This window comes from Chroicocephalus ridibundus, chromosome 1 (assembly GCF_963924245.1).
Source record: "Chroicocephalus ridibundus chromosome 1, bChrRid1.1, whole genome shotgun sequence".
Classification (NCBI taxonomy): domain Eukaryota; kingdom Metazoa; phylum Chordata; class Aves; order Charadriiformes; family Laridae; genus Chroicocephalus; species Chroicocephalus ridibundus.
This window is the reverse complement of record NC_086284.1, coordinates 104,096,761-104,117,090: the sequence shown is the minus strand read 5'-3', so window position 1 is coordinate 104,117,090 and position 20,330 is coordinate 104,096,761. Positions and strand designations below refer to the sequence as shown.

Genomic DNA, 20,330 nt, shown 5'->3' with positions numbered 1-20,330 from the left:
GCCGCCCGCCCGCCGCCGCCCACCCGCCAACAGCGAGCGGCCGCCCGACCATAGAGAGGCGGCGGGGGCGGGGGATAGAGAGTGCGCGGCGGGGAGCGTAGAGAGCCAGGGCTAGAGCGGCCCGCCGCGCCGCCCGCCTCCCCCTCCCCTTCCTTTCCCAGCGGCCGCCGCTGCCGCCATCTTGTGTCGAGACGGGGAGCGGGGCGGGAGGAGGTGGTGTGCGCGGCCCCTGGGGGAGTGCGCCATGGCGGGAGAGCGGGTGATGTCGTGCCACACGGGGTAAAGGGGGGTGCCGAGCTTCCGCCTCCCCACCTCCGCCGCTGGGGTCTTGTTTTCCACAGGCAGCGGCCAGGGTGGTCGCCTCAGCCGGGTCTCGCTCCCCGGCTCAGCACAGCCTCTGCGGGAAAGACCCCGCGCCCTCGCTGAGGAAATCTTGGCTTCTGGCGTAGAGGGGGGGAGGTAACGTGGTTGTCCTCTTCGCTAGTGATAAACGGTGGCGTCTTTCATGTGGCATCTGCGGGGTTCGGTTTAGGCTGGGAGCATCCTGAGAAGTCAGTCGAGCCGGTCTTAGTGTCTGTTGTGTTGACTGAAAGAAAAACTGCTAGTTTGGTGGCCTTTTTAAAGACAGTCTTTCCAGGTACAAGTATTGGGAGCTGGAAGGACCTCTTTCCAGCCTTCCCGCCATATCAGGAGGACCAGACTCCCTTGCAGCCCGGCTTTGCCAGCCATGTTGGTAGTCTGCCCAGGAGGACGTGCAGGGGGCCTGGCTGGTCTCCTGCAGCCTCTCACTGTGGCAAGATCTCCCATAGAAAGCATCGCATTACTTTTGTGCTTGTTCTCAGTCTGTATTGACTTCCCAAAGACACACCAGAGTTACTAGTAGAAAGGAAAACTGTAAATTTTCAGCTCTTCTTTCAATTTTTTTTCTGATGCAAAAAAACCAGCTCGGTTTCCATTCATTGGCATATGCAATAGTGATGCGTCCAGGTTAAAGACTGACAAACACAGGTTGAACCTGATGTGTGGAGAATGAAACCATTGTGTATGTAAATATTAATTGCTGTAAATATAAAATACTGTAGGGTTTTGAGTGTGGTTAAGCATGAGTATCTTACACTGTGATTTAAAACAGATTCATAAAATCACGTAATTATTTCTGCAAAGTGATGCTTAATGTACAACTGTGTGTAGTTTATATGCAGACAAAACAAAGTTCCACCAACAGAACTAATAAAATGTGCCATCTATGTGGTATATATTTTGTATGCATTGCTCTGAAGAAATTCTGCAAGGTTCTAATGCAGTACTTTAATGTGGCAAAGACATATAAAATTGAAATTGTGAGAATCAGGTTCTTGGTATCTGCTAGAAAAGAACATCAGAGTTGAAAAGATCACTTCAGTATCGGTGCTGTGGATTTCTGCTGTGCAGTAATCAAGAGGAGAATTCTTGCCTGATTCCAGGAAAATCTCTGCCATGCTTACTTGGGCATGGAAATAAAAGGTCTTTTACGTCAGCCTTATTTAAAACACTACAGTGGCAAAAGTAACCAAAACTGTGATTTGCAGTGCTAGAAAGCCCATGGATTTATTAATTTCATGGTTTCTTCCCAACAAGGCCAGAATACATACATTCTCAGTTACTGCTGCAGGTGTGAAATTTGAGCGATAGCAGCAGCCAACCAGTGCTGTCTTGGCAATGTGGAAGTACTGTGTTATTCAGCACATTTTTTACTAGAGGGCAGCAGAGCCTCAGTGAATTCGCTGAAGATCATTTCAGTTTGATTTTCCCAGATTTTAAAGAGAGGGTTGGTAACATTTAGAAATCAATACATTTGTGTGTGACAGCTGTATTTTATTTTTTTTTTTTACAACACTATGCTGTGCAGGATTAGTGACTTGCCAGTCTGTGAAGGCAAGGTTAGTACTTTTGCACAGACAATTGGAGCAGACAATATGAATTATTTGCCTGTGTCTATAATACCTTCCAGGCGTGTAACGCGCACGCACACACACACGCACTCCCCTGCCAATCTGTGTTAGCCCAGCTCCAGTTCCTAACCATTTTGTAACCTGTGACACAATCGTGAGAGGTATCATTAGAAATATTTGTGATTTGGAGAGGAGGCTTACAGTTTGTTGCCAAGATGCTGACAAAGGAAACAGCGTCTTTGCAGCAGCTGATTTAATAGCTCTCTGGTTGAGTTAAATTGAGTTCAGTTCCCTAGCCTTCAAACATCCACATGCTTAAATCTGTTAATTTGCAATTGCAAATAGACCCCATTAATTCAATAGTTACTGCATTGTTGATTTCAGTGGGAAAGCTCACAGTAATAGAAGGTGTGCATGTATTTAAGTATGCTGAAAAATTAAGTTTTGCTTCCTAGCAAAACTGATCTGTCATTGATTACAGTTATAGAAAAAGTCTTTCTTTAAAGTTGTTGAAGCAAATTCACTGGTTCCTTAGAATCTTGATAGCCGTTCCCTTCAGTACACGTATTTTATCCCAATTTCATGTAATCCTTTGCTGGCAATGCAAGACTGCTAGGACTTGCTGTTCCGAAGCCTTTATTGTACTGTATGGATGGATCCTGGCCTTAATCGTATCTCATAGAATGCAAATCCTGCAGACATGGGCAAGGAACAGACTTTGGGCTATATAAATAGTCCCGATGTGGGGGTGGCAATCTTTCTCCCGCAACATGTCTGAAAATTGTTTGTGACATGTCTGCCAGAAGCCTTGCTTTCCTTATCAGACAAGAGTCGTTGGATGGGGTCTTTCTCCTTTCTCACAGGGGAGAACATGAGCAGATTATCACAAAAGATGAAGTCAGGTTCCCTGCATTTGGGGAAATTGCAGTCATCAGCACACTCAATGTGCAAGAGACGGGCCTGTCCCTGGGAAAAAACACGTTTGTGAGTATGGTGTCTCACCTGTGAGGTGGCCTCTTTGCCCAGTGCTTTCCCATGATGTGTGCTGTGGCTTGGCAGAGGTCACAGCTTCCTGGTCATCCCCCAAACACACCTTTGACTTTGCGCTTAGGTTGGAGGCTGCCTGCATTGCCCGTCCCTGCTTTTGTAAGAGGCTGCGTCACCCAGCCTGAGCAGAGGGTTCCCAGCTCTGACTGAGTAGCAGAGGACAAGGACAGCTCAGCACTCCCAGTCTGAGTAACCTGTAACCACCTCGCACCCCTTGAACCTGACAGCAGTGGGCTGTATAGGCAGGGACATAGCCAGTAGATGGAGGGAAGAGATTATTCCCCTTGTCCCGGCACTTACAAGACTGCATTTGGAGTACTGCATGCAGTTTTGGCCCCCCCAGTGCAAGAAGGATGTGGATCAACTGAAGTGGTCTGGTGGAGAGCCACCAAGATGGTCAGGGGCTGGCGCATGTGGCTGTGAGAAAAGTGTGAGGGAACTGGGTTTGGTCAGCCTGGAGAAGGGAAGGCTGGGGTTAATACATGAAAAAAAGTTTCCCCATGAGGACAGGCAGGCAGTGGAGCAGGTTGCCCAATGAGGTTGTGCAGGTTCCATCCTTGGGGGTCTTCAGGACCCGACTGCAGAAAACTCTGAGCTGCCTGGTCTGATTCCAGAGGTGGTCCTGCTTGGGGCAGGTGGTTGGACTGGAGACCTCCCAGGCTGCCCACTAACCCGAGTGATTCACCAGGAGGCTCAGGTTCTTCTACAACTGGCGGTACATGGTTATGACTTTTTCTGTCTGAGGCACAAGCTTGAAACAAAATTTATCTGCAGATTTCAATTCTTAGCTTACAATGTATAAAAATAATTTGTACTGATGCTTTCTAAAACAGTTGTTTCACATTTTCTTTGTTCAAGAAAGCATTTACTGAATCAGTCTGATGAGTCTGTCTTACTTTAAGCACCTCCTTGTAGAGTGCTATTGCAGTCAGAACTGTTCATCCCATAACAGCTTCTCCTGGCCAAACCAAACAGACTTAAAAGAAGTCCCATCTCTCTCTTAGCAGTTTGCCGTGCCTCCGACTACTGAATATGTTAAATAACTCAGTAAATGAATGTTACAACATAGCTCTTGTTATCTGGGGTTGAGAAAACATCAGAGTACAACAGGCTGGGAAAGTGCTCCGTGATACTAGAGACGTTTTCCACACTGTATGACTTCAGCAAAGAATATCCATTGAAAAGCGAGGTATCCAGAAAAGAAATATATGCAAGCATTTGCCTGTCTTTGTTGTGCAGTGCAAGTGAGTCTTCTTTTTCGTTGTTGCTGCTGCTAGAGATGGTTACGCTCTGCTCTGGAAATCGTCCCTTGACCTTATTTACCCGGAGCTTTCTAAGTCCCCAAATGGCCAAGTATTCTGTTGGGAGAGGAGTGGTGCCACAGAAGGACAGCTTCAAATCCCACACCCTTGTGAAGTTGAGGAGCATCTCCAGCAGGGAGGTGTCTGTGAACCAAATGGTCAGGTGGTTATTGTAGGTAGTTTTTTCCATGGTAGAAGGCAACACCGTTTTGCAATTGCACATCAAGTTTGCCAGGCAGTAATCACAATCACGGATATCCGCCGAGCAGCTGCAGTTGCGAATTGTGTTTTCCTTGGTGAAAATTAGCGTGTGGTTCTTCTGACTTCTCACAAAACTGCCAGTGATGTGTATGCCAAGGAAGCCGGCCAAAATGAGAGCCAGCCAAAAGGAGAAAGCAGAGAAGGGTATTGGCTTCATTAGTACTGGTGCCAAGCTGCCAAGTGTCTCCTCCTTTTACTCAGTGAATTATATCACTTGGCTTTACCTACTGAGGAAAAACAAATTCTTTATTATACTAAAGACCACTTAACGGTTCATATTACTTTGCTTTTCCCACTCGTTATCTGTCTCATCTATTCAGAACCATATTGCAGTTTTGCAGGTTGCTCTGCGTTAGAGGGGAAGCACAGCTACATTGATTAAGAAAAATGAATTGTGATCCATGTTTGGGATTCTTCTTTCACTCCTCTTTTGCTCTACATGGTTTCATCTGCCTATGGGGCAGCTTGGACACCCTCTTCTCTAGCCAGGCAGCTCCTCAGCCTGCCCACTGTGAAGGTAAGGGCAGGACTCCTCCTGCTCATTTCTCCTTTCTGCTTTCTCTTTGTCCGCTTTCCAACAGATAGGGGTGACAAATGACCCTGTTCTCCACTTCACCAAGTGAGGCAATCTGAGAAGGGCTAAAGACAAGCGTTTTGTTTTACACCTGAATCACTAAGTAAGGGTTGTGATAACCTTCCCTTTAAACTGCGTGTGGGATATACTGGGCAAAGGGAAAGAAAGGGTGGCTAAGGGCAGAAGCACTGCTAGATGCAGTACATATCCTGAGCTATGCGGTATGCCAATAAAACCTGCTTTTGATCCATATGAAGCTACATCTGCTCCAGCCTTAGCCTGTAAGTTTTGGGGACTAAGGACCATCTCTCACTGTGTCTCTGCATAGCAACTAGCATAGGTTAGATCCTGGCTTTGGTGGTTGCTCTTCCTCTCTTCATTTAACCTGGCAAAGCAAAGTAGCACCTCCATGCACGCATATGACAATGGAGCGAGTTTCCATCCCAGCCATGCTCCACCTCAAATGGCTGGGAGCATGTTTGGTGGGGACTTTTGGATTCTCAGCTACCAGCCCTTTGGTTTTCAGAGCAGGGCTGGATCTTAGCAGGAGCTTCTGGGTTCTCCTGGCATATTATTGGGTGATGGTACAAGCAACGATGCAGAATGTAATTTCTCAACACAAATTAGAAGGTGTTGGAAAGTTTGTCTGATTTGATTGTAATTGTTTTGAAGCACCAAGAGACACTAGAGCCAAATTTTGACAAAAGGTGTCAGGTCCTAGTGAAGGCAGCAGTAGGGCATGCAGTGGGCAGAATTTGGTCCTTGGTATGTGAAAAGATTGATGCATGTCTCCAGCACCTCAGAAAACATGGCAATACAACTGCAGTTTTGGAGAAACATACCAGATAAAAAGCAAAATAATAAAAACAAAATTTGTTTTTGTCTGTTATTCAGTCAGTCTTCCATCATTAGACAGTGGGGTCCTCTGCTATAAACTTCATGGTCATTTAACAGACAATTAAAGGGAAGAGTCTTTAGGAGCACACTAAGGTTCTCGTAATCATTAGCACTATCATATGCCTGGTAGCTTACCAGGTATGTGATTTAGATCTAAATGTTTTAAGCTCAGTTCCTGCTGAAAATTCAAGTGACAATGTCCTTTGACTAATACTAAATTTAAAAAAAAACAACCCCAAAACTGCATCTTAACAGAATAGTTTGTGTCCCGCTTCCCATATTTCTCACTTATAGAGGATATAGTACTCTAGTCTGCCTTTTTGCTTTGAAATTCAGTCTCTTGTCAGTGAATCTGTAGAAACTGTGATGGTTTGTAAATGACCAGGACTTTGCCATCCATGGGAAAAGGATAAAAAAGGGGAGTTACGTGAACATGGGAGAAAAATCTGCACCTAAGAAATGGTGGACTCTGGGCCAGACATTACCACCAGATCTTTTCCAGGAATTAGATGTTTAGCTTGTGATAGACAGTTGCATGAAAACATCAGCTCGTTGCTTAACAGCAGTCGAAAAGTAATTAAGTTGTTAAGATGTAATAGGAAAATGATGGAAAAAAGGAGACAGTGCCGTTGAGCTACTGCATAAATCACTTGTTTGATGACACTTGCCTGTTGTGTGCAGGTCAGATCTCACCATTTCAGAAAGGATATCACAGGACTGAAGTTCAGAGAAGAGCAACAAGAGTGGTGAGAGATGGAGGGCTTCCTTTAAGTAAGGTGGGACTAGGAAAGGTAGGAGTCTAGGTGGGAAGACACAGTTGAGGCAGGATATGGTGGTGATCTAGAACAGCACTAATAACATGGAGATGGTGGGTAAAAATCAGTTTTTCCAAGAACAAGAGCAAGACTATTTTTCTCAAATAAAACCAGGAGGGTCACAGCTGACTCGTTGGTCCTTAGCAAAGCATGTGGAGGGTGCAAAAAGTTTTCACAAATTCAGAGCAGGACTGGATAAGTTCAGTGAGGAGATGTCCATGGCAGTTATCATGTACACAGGCGCCACACCTGGCTACAGAAGGCCCTGTGCTGAAAATAGTTGGATGCAAAGAAAGTTATAGCAGGAAGTATCACATGTTCTTGTCCTATGCGAAATCTCCCCTACGCACCTTCTTACGGCTGCACATGGAGATGGCTACTTGACTAGATGGATCTGTGGTCTGACAGATTATGGTCATATATAAGACCTATAAGAATGCATGCAAATAAATAGTGTAAATGCATGCAAACTGACTCAAACGTGATTTAATTCTGTAGGTACTCCCTCAATTTACTATGTTGCTTTCCTAAATGGAGGATACAGACATTGTAATGCTTAAATCAAATATTTAAGCCATGTTGTGGAACATACCAGAAATACCAGTCCAACTGTTAGCTAATGTTTAACTTCAAAGGTCAGACTCATCCAAGCTGTAGTTGTTCTGGTGTTGTTACTGCTAGATTAATTTGGTCTCCAGTATCTAAGCATCTAATCATGCATCACAATGAAAATCCTATTACTAAACCTCCACGCTGTGCTTGTTTTCTCAGCCCTTAACCATGGCTAACAGTTGTGATGAATCAGAAACCTGTAATATCACCTCTATTTCACAACTCAGTGAAATTATTTGGATTTATCTGTTTTGGAGGTAATATTTGCAAGAAGAATTCCTAGATGATGTTAACAATATGAGTTTGAACTAAGTAAAAGAGATTTTAATTGAAGACTCAGAACTTCTGCATTTCAGACTCCCACCTGCGTCAAAAGGGGTGATACTGCTTTTTCCATATAACATGTGAGACTTAATAGTCATAAAACATTAGAATAATATACTTCGATGCATCCTCATTAGTTTTAACTCTTGATTCCCTTTCATATTTTTTTTTCAGTACCTGAAGAGCGGAGATCCTTTAGTTCTCTACTGTCTTGCAGCCAACCAAAGAAAATTCTCTTTCAAGTTTAGCTTAGCTGATAGCATTTGGGCTTCGTCCATCAAAATACAAACAAAATCCTAAATCTTGGCATTCCAGGAAATGTTATCTCCAGAAATACTTGCTATCGTCTTCTTCTCACTGCAAGGCAGAAACATTCCTATCAGTTCCATTCTCGGTATTTTGTTTCTGTGTGGCTTTGGTGAGTGGTATGCAAACAGCGAAATATATGTTGCATATTGTCCATGAAATGTCCAAGTCATCTGCAATGCACCTTTACTTAAGCTACCAATTATCTACAGAAAAATGTGCATTATGTGGCTCTTAATCAAATTATTTTTCTGTTTGCACTGGTTAAGGCTTGGGAAAAAGCTGGCTTCAAATTTTAGGGGTGGGGGGAGCTGCCTTGCAAGGAAGAAGCGAGGTAAATCATAGATAAAACTTAACCACACTAATTTGATGACTCTGAATTGTATCTTTTTGAATTATTAGTGCTGTCAAGGCACTGTTAGGAGGGAGGGGGTCACAATTTAGCAAGAGGTTCTTTGCACTAAAAGTCTGGGGAGAGGTCTTTAGCTTGTCTTCTCTAGCTCTGTCTCTGGCTCAAAACAGTCTGAGTTTCAGTAAGGAAGATAAGAATGTGAAGCAATAGTCACAGACGTGGCAGTTGAGGGACAGGACTTTGCCAGGGTAAAAGATCTGGGGAAAAGAAAGAGGATCAAAGACAAGCATGGGTCTGCAAAACAGGGCCAGGGCCTGAATATATGTACCTGCAGGATGACGTCTTGTTATTATGAAGCAAAATGGTTGAGGTGATCTGAGTTTAATCATTGAAAGGACTGAAACACAGATTTGTTAATGTTGGTGTTTTTTTAACTTGGTGTGTTGATGTCATGGTGAGCTACGCAAAGAATAAACCTTTTGTCTCTCAGGAAGTGCTTTTGAAGTTGCAAAAGCTAACAGAGTTATTTTAAAAAATCTTCCTCCTTCGCAGATATTCTTTATGTTTTGGATTGCTTGTAATGCAAAGATGCCTTCAGTAGGGCTCTTGGAGATACACAAAAGCCCTTTGTTGTAATACTGCCATTAAGTTAAAGAAAATATGGGGTGATTCTCATGCCTAATCTGGGTCTCTGTTCTCCATCATCTCCAAATTTACAAAGAATGACGGATCATCTTCATAAAACTGGAGAATTTGGGCTGTGGGATACATCTTTCCACCATGCTCCCTCTCTGAGGATTACCCACTCCCCTTAACAGAGATAGTTTATCCATTGAGCTCACTAAAATATTTTTATATATAACCTATAGAAACCCAAAGAATTCGTCAGATCGTGCTAAATGTTACAAATTTCCATACAGTTTTCTAGGGAATATTGGTGGGTATGGCGCCTTTTCTTCCCTAATTTTCAAATCAAGGCTTCCAATGTGCTCAGTACATATTCAGAGACTAAGCAACAGTCTTATCATATGCATTTAATATGCATGTGTACAACTAGTTCTGCAGCCTTCTTCCTTGATCATGGCTAGGAGACAGCATTTCAGTGATAAAACAACCCAACAGATTTAGTCTATGTCTTACTCGTGTACTATGCTACCAACTTTGGCAAAAGGAGGCTTGTCATACAGCTATGAAGAAAACAGCTATGGGTGTTGTTTCTACTTAAAACTTTAAAAATCTATGGCTTTTTAAAGATTCATCCACCTGACATAATGGATTTTACAATTTGTTTCCGTAAGCCATTTGATATTTCCTTGCATAACATAGCATAGCAGGTATGGCAGTCCTATAAAAATAATGTAAGCATTTTTCAGCTTCCCAGTTTATACTAGAAGATTGCTGAACTCAAGAAACGCGAATGGTATTTCAAATCTGAACTTGGCAAATTAGCTCTTCCCTCACAGATGGGTAACCAAAACCTACCTGCCTTTGTGTATGGTTCTGGTGCAAAGAGTAACTCCATTGTCTACAGAAGCTCAAGCTAAGTAGGAGCTGGTCTGCATTTTACTTCCATATAATTGCTCAATTCAGCTGTTTTAGACAGTTGTTCTTGTCCAAGCTTATACCCAATGTTCATCAGTCCTTGAAAGTGTCTGCAGTAATAAAAATGGTAATACATTTTCATATCAGAAATGATTGAACTTGTTCATTAACCAGTTGCAGTGAGCTGATTAACAAATACATTTTGATTAAAACACAGAATGGCTCTGTAGCCTAAACATGGTATGCGCTGTGGGAGTCTTGTGCTGTTGCTGAAGGTTTGGTTTGAACTTTTGAGTAAAAGAATCTAGAGCTCTACCAGGCTGCAAGATGACCTCCCGCAGAGGTAATATCACTTTGGGGTCATCTCTTTGTCCAATGCAGCAAAGAACTAATTAGTCCAAACAGATGATGGTTGATTCCAACAACACGGTCTCTTCATGATGGTATTATTCCTAACAACATCCCAACCAACCATGTTTCAAATGAGGCCTAAGTAGGATATAATAACATGCCCTTCACCCAACTGCACTGATACTTTTTCTAAGTTGGTCTTATACAGTCAGCTAACACTTACACAGTGTTTTGAAATTATGCACTGTGATTGCAACTTTTCCTTTTGTCAGCTACTGGTCAGTTTTTGTTACAGCTGCAACCTTCAACAAATCCACCGGTAAACCGGAGATAAAGTCTTCTTTCCTTCCCTTTCCATCTTGACATAGTCCGGTTTTGGAAACACAATTAGAAGTGAAAAAAACAAGGGCGAGTAAAGCTAGTAGCTAAATAGCTGCTGGGTCATGCCCCCCACACCACCTTGCTGTCCAGAGTCACAATGTGGTAAGCATTTAATGTTTGAGAATGAAGTGGAAAATTAAATAAGTGTATGAGAACGGCTCAGTGCCTTGAATAGCAATTAGACTGTGTTGCCCCAGAGGTCTTTCCTTATGCCTGTTTTTTCTTATGCCTGGGTAAGCAGTCACCCGACTTCACTGAGCAGTGGTAGAGTACCCCTACCCCATGGGAATTACTGAGAGTTGTTCCAGTTCTCCTCCAAGCAGCTGACAGTGTTTTTCCAGTGGTTACCTGCCAATTACAGCATTAAAACACCTTGGAATGGTTTTGAAGTGTGGATTTTGGTTTTTATGAATTGAAGAGATACCTCAGTTCAGGTATCAGAAGGCAAAGATTCAGCCATTACAAAAAGCATACTGATAGAAACTCTGCCACTGCAAGGGCTTTCTGGGAAATGGGGAGGTGGAAGTGAGATACGTTCAAGATCCAGAGATTCTTAACTGGCCTGAAGATGTTAATCATCAAGAAGACTTTGATGATTGGTATCATCTTGATTTTCACGTGGCATTTAAGCTGTCTGAAGTCCAAAGCAACCACCCAGTTTTCCTTATAGACTCCTGTAGAAAATCTTCCTTGACACTGAGGGGAAGCTCTTGCTTCACCCCAAATTGGAGAGCTTTCTGTTATAACCAGACCTGTTTAGCTGAATACTTGGAGAACAGGGAAGAAACATCAGCTCTAAGCACGAAGAGCAATTCCATAACAACTAAATAAATCTATAGTAAAGCATGTCTAGGAGTACCTGGACACAGCACCTAAACCCCAGAGCACAGACTCAGCAGATGCAGGTGGATGAGGAGGAAATCCCAGCAGCCTGTATGGTGGAACAAGGAGGTAGCTGTGCATGAAGGACACAGCTGTAGAGAGAAGAAGGGGGAAAGGTGGTGAGAAGGGGCTGGGTGGAGGAGAGTCAAGTGCAGCCCAGATGGAGGGATGGAGGAATGAAGGAGAAGGGAGGAGGAGGAAGCCTTCCTCAGCAAATCAGGAATCACAGAATTTTCAGAGTTGGAAGGGACCTCTAGAGATCTCTAGTCCAACTCCCCTGCTACAGCAGGATTGCCCAGAGCACATTACTCAGGGCTGCATCCAGGCGGGTCTTGAAAGTCTCCAGAGAAGGGGACTCCACAACCTCCCTGGGCAGCCTGTTCCAGTGCTCTGTCACCCTCACCGTAAAGAAGTGTTTTCTCATATTTGATCGGAACTTCCTATGTTCCAGCTTGTGCCTGTTACCTCTCATCCTGTTACTGGGAACCACTGAAAAGAGTCTGGCTCCATCCTCCTTAAACCCACCCTTTAGATACTTGTAAACATTAATAAGGTCCCCCCTCAGCCTTCTCTTCTCCAGGCTAAAGAGTCCCAGCTCTCTCAGCCTTTCCTCGTAAGGGAGATGCTCCAATCCCTCAATCATATTTGTTGCCCTATGCTGGACTCTCTCCAGTAGTTCCCTGTCTCTCTTGAACTGAGGAGCCCAGAACTGGATGCAGTATTCCAGTTGTGGCCTCACCAGTGCAGAGTAGAGGGGGAGAATGACCTCCCTTGACCTGCTGGCCACACTCTTCCCTATGCAGCCCAGAATTCCATTGGCCTTCTTGGCAACAAGGGCACATTGCTTGCTCAGGGATAGTTTGCTGTCTAGCAGGATCCGCAAATCCTTTTCTTCAGAGCTGCTTTCCAGCAGGTCCACCCCTAACCCGTATTGGTGCCTGACATTCTTCCTCCCCAGGTGCAGGACCCTACACTTGTCCTTGTTGAACCTCATTAGGTTCTTCTCTGCCCAGCTCTCCAGCCTGTCTAGGTCACACTGGATGGCAGCACGGCCCTCTGGGGTGTCAGCCACCCCACCCAGTTTGGTATCATCAGCAAACTTGCTGAGGATATACTCTGTCCCCTCATCCAAGTCGTTGATGAAAATGTTAAACAATACTGGTCCAAGTATTGACCCCTGGGGGACACCACTGGTTACAGGCCTCCAACTCGACCCTGCTCCATTAATCACAACCCTCTGAGTCCTGTCACACAGCCAGCTCTCAATCCACCTCACTGTCCCCTCGTCTAGTCCACGCTTTCTCAGTTTCCTAAGGAGGATGTTATGAGAGACAGTGTCAAAAGCCTTGCTGAAGTCAAAGTAGATGACATCTGCTGCTCTGCCCTCATCCAGCCAACAAGTTATAACATCATAGAAGGCTATGAGGTTGGTCAAGCATGATTTACCCTTGGTAAATCCATGTTGACCACTTCCAATAACTTCCTGCTCCTGAACATGCTTGGATATGACATCCAGAACGAGTCGCTCCATTACCTTCCCAGGGACGAAGGCGAGACTAACCAGAAGCTCTTTAATAGGGCAGAACATACAGAGAGAGTACAAAACTAAGGTCCTGGGGCAGGGTTTTTTTGCTAACTTTACAAGCATGTCTTGACAGAAAGTAAAAGAAAAGGAACAACATTTCTCTAGAAGGGACACCCATTCTGCTTCTTTGGCTCCTAATTTGTGTGGTTTATACCTGATCCAATATTCGTTGTTAAGTATTGAGCTGTTCCTTCCATGCAAAAACTGGAGAAAACCAAGATGCCAACAGCTGCTTCGGAGTCCCTCCAGCCCCTCCAGTCCCTCCAGCCTGCAGTGCTGGCCTGGGGAGGAGGGAAGGCAGCCACCGCTTTGGAGCTGCGATCTCTGATAGGGAGAAGAAGCAGCTGCATTGCCTGCTTAGCAGCAAACAAAAATCCTAATGATTTTAGGGAAATCTTACTTGCTGCCGGTAGCAATAACCTGCTTCTGAAAAAACATTTTTGAGTGATATGAATCTGGCAAATCATTTGCTCATTTTTGTCCTAAGTGGGGGACCTTTCAAGTGAAAATTGGACTAGACATAGATACCAGCAGAAAATGATTGCAGTTTGATTGCTTCAGCCATGCGTGTTTTCAGATGTGTGTCCTCTTTCCTGCATTGAAACCCCTGTTTTATTACATGTTATCCCAAAAGTTTTCTAGCACAAGATTCTGTCCCCACTCCTTTTTCTTTGCAGGTTTTGATAGCTAAAGGAGATTTTCAATGCTTATTTAGTAATAGTGTCATTTCAGGTTTCTGAATTTGCTTTGATCACTATTTTTTATTTTCTTTTTTTTTGCTAATTGCAGATCTGTGTATTAAGAAAACTGCAAAAAAGCAATAAAAAGCCTTTGACTGTTGTGTGAGAATGCTACTGTCTCAAGGAAAGTTAATCCTATTCAATGGAAGTCCCAAGCCTATACAATTAATTTCTTCACAGGGTGCTTTCTTCCATTCTCTATTCAGAAAAAAACCTAATTAAAACCCCTCATTGATCACTTGTGTTAACATGTGCCTATGTGAAAGTGCTGTATTAAGCAAAGAGCAGCTTAAATCCATATAATCTTGTGCAGCTTGAGTAATGTACACAGGATGAATACCAAAACCACCCAATTTAGACCAAAATAGCATGAAAGGCTGGACCAAAAGCATTTGGAAGAACTACGAAGACTGCCTCTTTCTTTTCCTGTTTCCATGCAGGTATGGGAGGGAGGGAAAGAGGGATATGTAAAAAAAAATACATTGCATTTTGGCATGAAGGTGGGAGGAAGGAGGTGGGTGCAGCAGCTTAACTGGGCTGGCCTCAGCGGGACCGATGCGTTACTCACCCATCGTGCAGAGACCTCAAAAGGGAGGCAGGGGAAGAGGAGCCCAGACAAGCTCCCATCACTCTAAGGAGCAAAGCACGCCCCAGGCTTGCCTTCATCTGTGTAGTCTTTCAATTGTATTTAATACCAGTCTAACCTGTAAAATCTTTGTTGAAAAAGGGGTTTTTAAAGGCTGCACAGGGCTGCCGTTGGGTGGCTGTGCTGTGCACGCATCCTGACTAACTGGAGGTTTTTGAAGTGCAATTCCTTTGGCATTTGAAAGAGTAAAGTGAAATCTTCCTTTTTGTTTTCTTTTTTCCCCTTTTTTTTTTTTTCCCCTCAAAGATAATACTAACAATTTGCTTGAAAGCCTATCGGATCTTCTGGGAAAAAAACACACACCTTTTATTGTTAAATTGTAACTGAAAAAAATAACACCTCTGGTTTGCAGAGCGGCATGCACATGAGGAAGGGTGAGGTTAGCTTTTAACATCTACTGAACTAAGCAGGTGTTAAAATACGAGATTACAGGAAAATGTAAAGGGCTATGTAAAATAAAAAGAGTCAGTCCCATAATAAGTCTAATCTGACTCTTCGCTGCAAAACAGCTACGTTATCTGACCAGAAAGCCCCAGGGAGGCTCAAGCCTTGAGGGAAACAAAGTGCTAGATTTGACCTTTTTTACTCTGTGGGATTTTCAGGAGTTCCCTAAGCGGGCTGATGGCAGTAAGAGAGGTATTTTTTTTCCGTCTCTTTGTTTAAACAATTGCCGTATATATTTAGTTACTCCACAGATAAAGGTAGGAAAATAACTTCTGTGATAAAAGCTGCTGTTCTACAGACTTCCAGGCTGCAGTGTGATCCATGCTTGTTGTCAATAATTTGAAAATTTTATTTGCCTTTGATTGTGCTGCAAAAGCCTGGGCTGCTGTCATTTGGCTGAGCCGCCAGTGCTGTAGCGGTGGTGCCGTCAAGTGTAGCGGAACAAATTCCTTCCCAGCAATGATAAAAATGCAAGGTAAAATAGGCAACTCTGTTTCATTGAACTTGAACAACACACAGACCCTTGAAAATGTTCCCGTATGGGTATTTTGGTATTCAGGTATACACAGGCTCCGGGACGGACAATTCATCTAAAAACACGTCTGCAAAATCATCAATCCTGTCTATCCCATGCAAAACTTCTGTCCATACTGGGGGCAAATGTTACCGCAGGGAAGATTGTGACATGTAACTGCAGGGAGGCAGATTAATAGGAGAAAACTCAAAGGAAAGGAAGAAGTCCTGTCCTCCCAAAGGATTGGGAGTGGTGGTACCTCCCTTTTCCCCATGGATGAAGGTCACCCTCGGCAGGTCACAGCCTGATTATTCCCAACCCTGAGAGAGCAGAAAGGATGGATGTGTAAGGCCTTCATTTCCATGCCCTGCTTCACACATGCAGTCTGTGCTTTTCCTAATAAAGAGCGGGGGACCAAGATGAGTGGCAGGATTTGCTCTGCCAAAACAGGTCTGGAGCTATTCCAGCTTGGAGGTGGGCACAGTACATGCTGTCTGGGAAGGCTGACACACACTGATCTGGGTATTCACCTTTAAATTGCATCAGGATAAGCATTTACACAAATGAAAAGTGAGACGAAAGCGGTATAAAGCTCTACCAACTCAGAAGAGCACTGTCCTGCAACAGCTTTACAAAGCAGCTCAAACACACCTTACCCACTCGAGCAACATAGGCAGGATTTTTCATTACACCTGTGCAACTGGATTGAAATCCGTGGTATAAATCTGACCTAATACAATGGAAAATCAGAATTTTATTTCTAGCAGTGCCTTATGGCAGTGTGTCTCCATCCTGCCTGCTAGTACAGCCTAGGACTACAAGTCTCAGTTTTCTATTCAGTGCTTATGAAGCCCTTTAAGAGTCTCAGAGGGAAGGCATTACAGAAATATAAGTTTCTTCCTGTTGATATCTAACCAGGCAGCTCTTCCAGACTGTTGACTGCTGGATATTTCCCTGCAGTGCCTTCTGCAGCTTTCAAACAACAGAGGTGCTAGCAGCTTGAACTCTTGTCCTGATGCTTATAAGTGCACCCTGTACCAAAAAGGTGTCAGGAATCCAAAATCACGCCCTGCCTTTCTGTTAAAGAGAAAGCCCAGAGTATACAGTTATGTGTTACACTGTGAAGAGATCTTACTTCTACTCTAAATTATAGATTAGTACTTTTCAATAAGTTCCTTGTTCGCTTCTTGAACAATCTAGCCTTTTTCCTTCCAATAGGCTAATTTTATTTATTTTTGTAAAAGAGAAGCCTCAGCAAATAAAACTTCCTCCAGTACTGCTGCTGACTCTGAGTGCACTGAATGTATGTAAGCTACAGTGTTAGGGGGGTTGTGCTTCCTGTGATTTAAAGTCTCAGTATTGAAAAAAAAAAAGTATATACATGCATAAAGCCTGAATTTGTATGGTCACGGATGCACGAGTGCATCACATTTTCATACAACAATAATTGTAAGGTATGTGCAATCAAGTCCCTCTTTATTCATCTGTCCTCAGGAAGGGACCCCTTCTGGGAAATCAGGTGTCCTGAGGACGGGTGGTCAGCACTGCCTGAAAACCAGAGTTATCCTGGGTGGCTCAAGCTGAGTACTTGAACACTGAGGTACTAAAATTAATTTTAAAGCCACTTTTTAAAATTCTCATTTTTTTAACATCAAACCAACTACTCCCTGGAGCAAGGGTTCTTACACTGAGTGTACTTCAGGAAAGAAAGCTTGACTGCAACTTTTTGTTATTATTTCCCAGTGCTCTTCCTAGCCTGACCGGGATAAAAGTTGAAGTTAAGCATTACACCAAATTAAAGATCTGCCAAGCCCAAAACATAATGCTTACTTCATGAATGAAAATGGTGTAAAAAGCGTACTTCGATACTTTGTTTTCTATTGTTCAAATCCTAAACTAAGAAAAAATAAAGATGTGAGAGGAGAAAGCTGCAGGGTAGAAAGCTGTTATGAAATGTTAATGGTGACTAAGCAGCTGGAGACTGAAACTCTGGAGTAGGGCCTCCTGGTGCCGGGTATCTTGGCTCCCGTTCATTCACCGGGTTGTCATTGCCATTGAGACTCCAGAGCTATAGAGAGATGGTATATTTACTTTGTTGTGTCCTTCCTGTATCACTGACTTGATTTGCAGATTAAATGGCAAAACAAAACACAGGTAAATTAAATGGCAGAATAAAACACAGGTCCTAGCTGCTCCTTCCCTCATCCTCCTCTTCCACTGCTCTTCTCAAGGCAGTTTTAACTTAATAAAATGACTCAACTCCTGTCAGCTGGAATAATTCCCACCAACACTTCTGTCACCTTTAAAGATTTGCCTAAAGAAGTATTTGCAACAAGGAGCAGAATCATTCCACCGTGCTTTGTGGTTATTATTCATAGAGCTGTTAATTATTACCTAAGGCATGCAGATACAGCGTATAAACAATTGCAACATATGAAAGACAAACTTTGCAGAACCTGTTATTTCACCGTGATTACAAAACAACAAATCTGAAACAAAACACCTGCCAGGAACAGAGTTAATGGCAAGGAAATAATTATGCTGGAAGAGAAACAGTCTTATTAATAAAAATACCAGCTATTAAACGTACTTTGGTTATTTACCCTACCTCTTCCAGAGCCGAAACAAAGACAGCGACTTACTCTTTCTCCGGATGCCGGCGGATGGGTTTGTCACTGCCTGGCTTCTCGCCTGGCCGAGCTTGCGGAGTCCGGGATGCTCGGCTGCGGCTGGGAGCGGGGTCAGCTTGTGGGGCAGCCGGCAGTGCCTCCTCTCCCACCCGCTGCTGCTCTTTTATGTCTTCACAGGCCGGCAACCCATGCTGTTCCCCTGACAACCGGGAGAGCGGTCCAAGGTCTACCCCAGATCATTAACGCCACGGCGGCAGGATCTCCCTACCTGTCTTTATTACCATTGCTCCCAAGCCGCCGGGTGCGCCGTCAGACACAGAGAGCTCGCCTGGAAACACTCAGAGGTGACCAACAGCCTCCCTGCTTGCTCTAGGAGGGAAGCTGGGGTGTAGCTGAGCGGTGGGAGCTGGTGGCCCGTGTTCGCAGGGGGATGGCCAGCTTGGGGCGTAGGGAGGGAGATGGGACCTCCAGCGTGCTGTGCTCCCCTCCTGGCACCGCACTGGCCCTCCATTTGGGGAGCCTTGTGACCATCCCCATGGGGTGGATTCTGCTCTGCCCGCTTTCCGGGGGCTTTGTGTGTAGGTTTAAAACAAAAAACCCAGGTCCTGTTTGAGAGCCTACTCGCCCAACTGGGAAGAGTAACTGGAAATTTTCATTTCACAGCCTAGCAGAGGCTCAAACACAGGCTCAACCTTAGCAGAGTTTGAGAGCAATGCAGCTCTCAGCCATGCCTCAAACGCTGTGGGTGCTTCTCTGTGATCTGGCATGGAAAACATCATCTTTGTGGCATGTTTTACAATGCTGTTGCCACAGAAGAATACTTACCAAAAGCTAGGATCTCTACAGCTAGCCTGGTACTAACTAGCCTGAATAACCAGCGGGACTATTTGTAACGACAGGCCAGTCATAAGCGGCTTCACACAGAAATGCAGTAGTAAGAGCATCCTAAAAAACGATGATGCAACATGCTTTGGGGGCAAAGGTATTCTGGCAGGGCACCTGCAGGGAATGAAAAGTAAGAATTGCTGTGATTCAAATGAAAAGGTATTTGCTGCTTTTCCAAAAACAACGCCTGGCCTTTACATGCCCAAGAGCCCTCTGGGAACTGCCAGTGCTGTTACCTCAGTAAGGGCATTTTGCCAAATCCAGGAATTAGAGTGTCATTTATGTCCAACCCAGAGAAGTATTTGGGCATTTTATCATCACTGAACCAACAGAAGTCAGACACTAAAATGTTGCTGTGATTCAAGTCCTACCTTACTCCTTTATGAGTTGTATTGCGTATGCAAATGTAAAGGAAAACAATCCAACCAATTATACTATCGATATTTCAGGCAAGTTGTCTGATTTGTGAATTTGGGACTTGTGTCCTTACTTTTTTTTTTTTTTTTCCTGGAAGAGCTGGTGCGTGAGAAACTTCAGTCCCCTCTCACCCCTATTCAGAATTGAAAGAGCACTATTTTGCTCTCTGCCCATCAGAAGTCCGTTCAGATGCTTGAATTCACAAGATACCCATTCAGCTCCTGACGGAGATGCCCAATAGCTCCTGTTCGGGGGAACCCTGTTTTGTAATAAAGGCATGGGCTGGGCATCAGGCAAATATGAGGAGCGTATAGGATCTGTTCACTGGAGTTCTTCTCTGTTGTTAATGATACACAATAAGAGACACTTTGCCTTACTTATATCACTTGTACGGTAGTGGCAAATTTGACTGTGTACACTTATCACACGGTCTGTTGTATTTCACGATAAACTCCACTTTAAACCTATTTTGCCCTTCTTGGATGCATCTAATATGGGAAGACCTTCATTCTCTCTTTGCTTCAAACCATCTTTAGCTTTATGTTTTCCTTTAGGGCTAGCATAAAGTGCCTTTGTTTCTGGTAATTTCAGTCTTCCTTTGGTCCACTGGGTGTTGTCAAGTAATTTAAGAAAGGGTCTGGCTGGCAGCCAGCTCAATAGCCCAGCTATAGAAACTGAGTGAACCTGGTTTCGTCACCTGCATGCACATCCACTCCAAGGAACCAACAGGTTTGGAGGAACTCTGAATGAACATCCTCAAAAAGAGCATTATTTGCCCTCGTCATTCAACAGTACAAAACATGAGAAAAGGGTAAACCAATGAAGAGCCTTCCCTTAACCCGACTGTAATCTTTTCTTGCAAGATATTATCATCTGGCACAAGCAAAGTAGAA

The 20,330-nt window shown here is 43.9% G+C and overlaps 1 protein-coding gene across 9 annotated transcripts; it reads right to left on the bottom strand.

The window, feature by feature from the left end:
• Nucleotides 1-146: 146 nt before the first annotated feature.
• Nucleotides 147-20,027, bottom strand: EPCIP (exosomal polycystin 1 interacting protein). 9 transcript variants are annotated; one of them, XM_063346524.1, is made up of 4 exons: nt 18,148-20,027; nt 9,903-10,072; nt 7,940-8,119; nt 147-4,764 (listed from the first exon to the last, which is right to left on the bottom strand). In XM_063346524.1, the coding sequence occupies exon 4, from the start codon at nt 4,695-4,697 to the stop codon at nt 4,023-4,025; it is 675 nt and encodes a 224-aa protein (XP_063202594.1). In that variant the 5' UTR covers nt 4,698-4,764; nt 7,940-8,119; nt 9,903-10,072; nt 18,148-20,027; the 3' UTR covers nt 147-4,022. The 9 variants fall into 9 exon arrangements, with proteins under 9 accessions (XP_063202594.1, XP_063202543.1, XP_063202560.1 ...); XM_063346473.1 differs by having other exon boundaries at nt 147-4,767; nt 18,148-20,026; XM_063346490.1 differs by lacking the exon at nt 18,148-20,027 and adding an exon at nt 10,537-10,596 and having other exon boundaries at nt 147-4,767.
• Nucleotides 20,028-20,330: the final 303 nt, after the last annotated feature.

What these genes read in the sequence shown, in the direction of transcription:
- EPCIP (XM_063346532.1), bottom strand. Translation starts at nt 4,697, where the DNA reads ATGAAGCCAATACCCTTCTCTGCTTTCTCCTTTTGGCTGGCTCTCATT.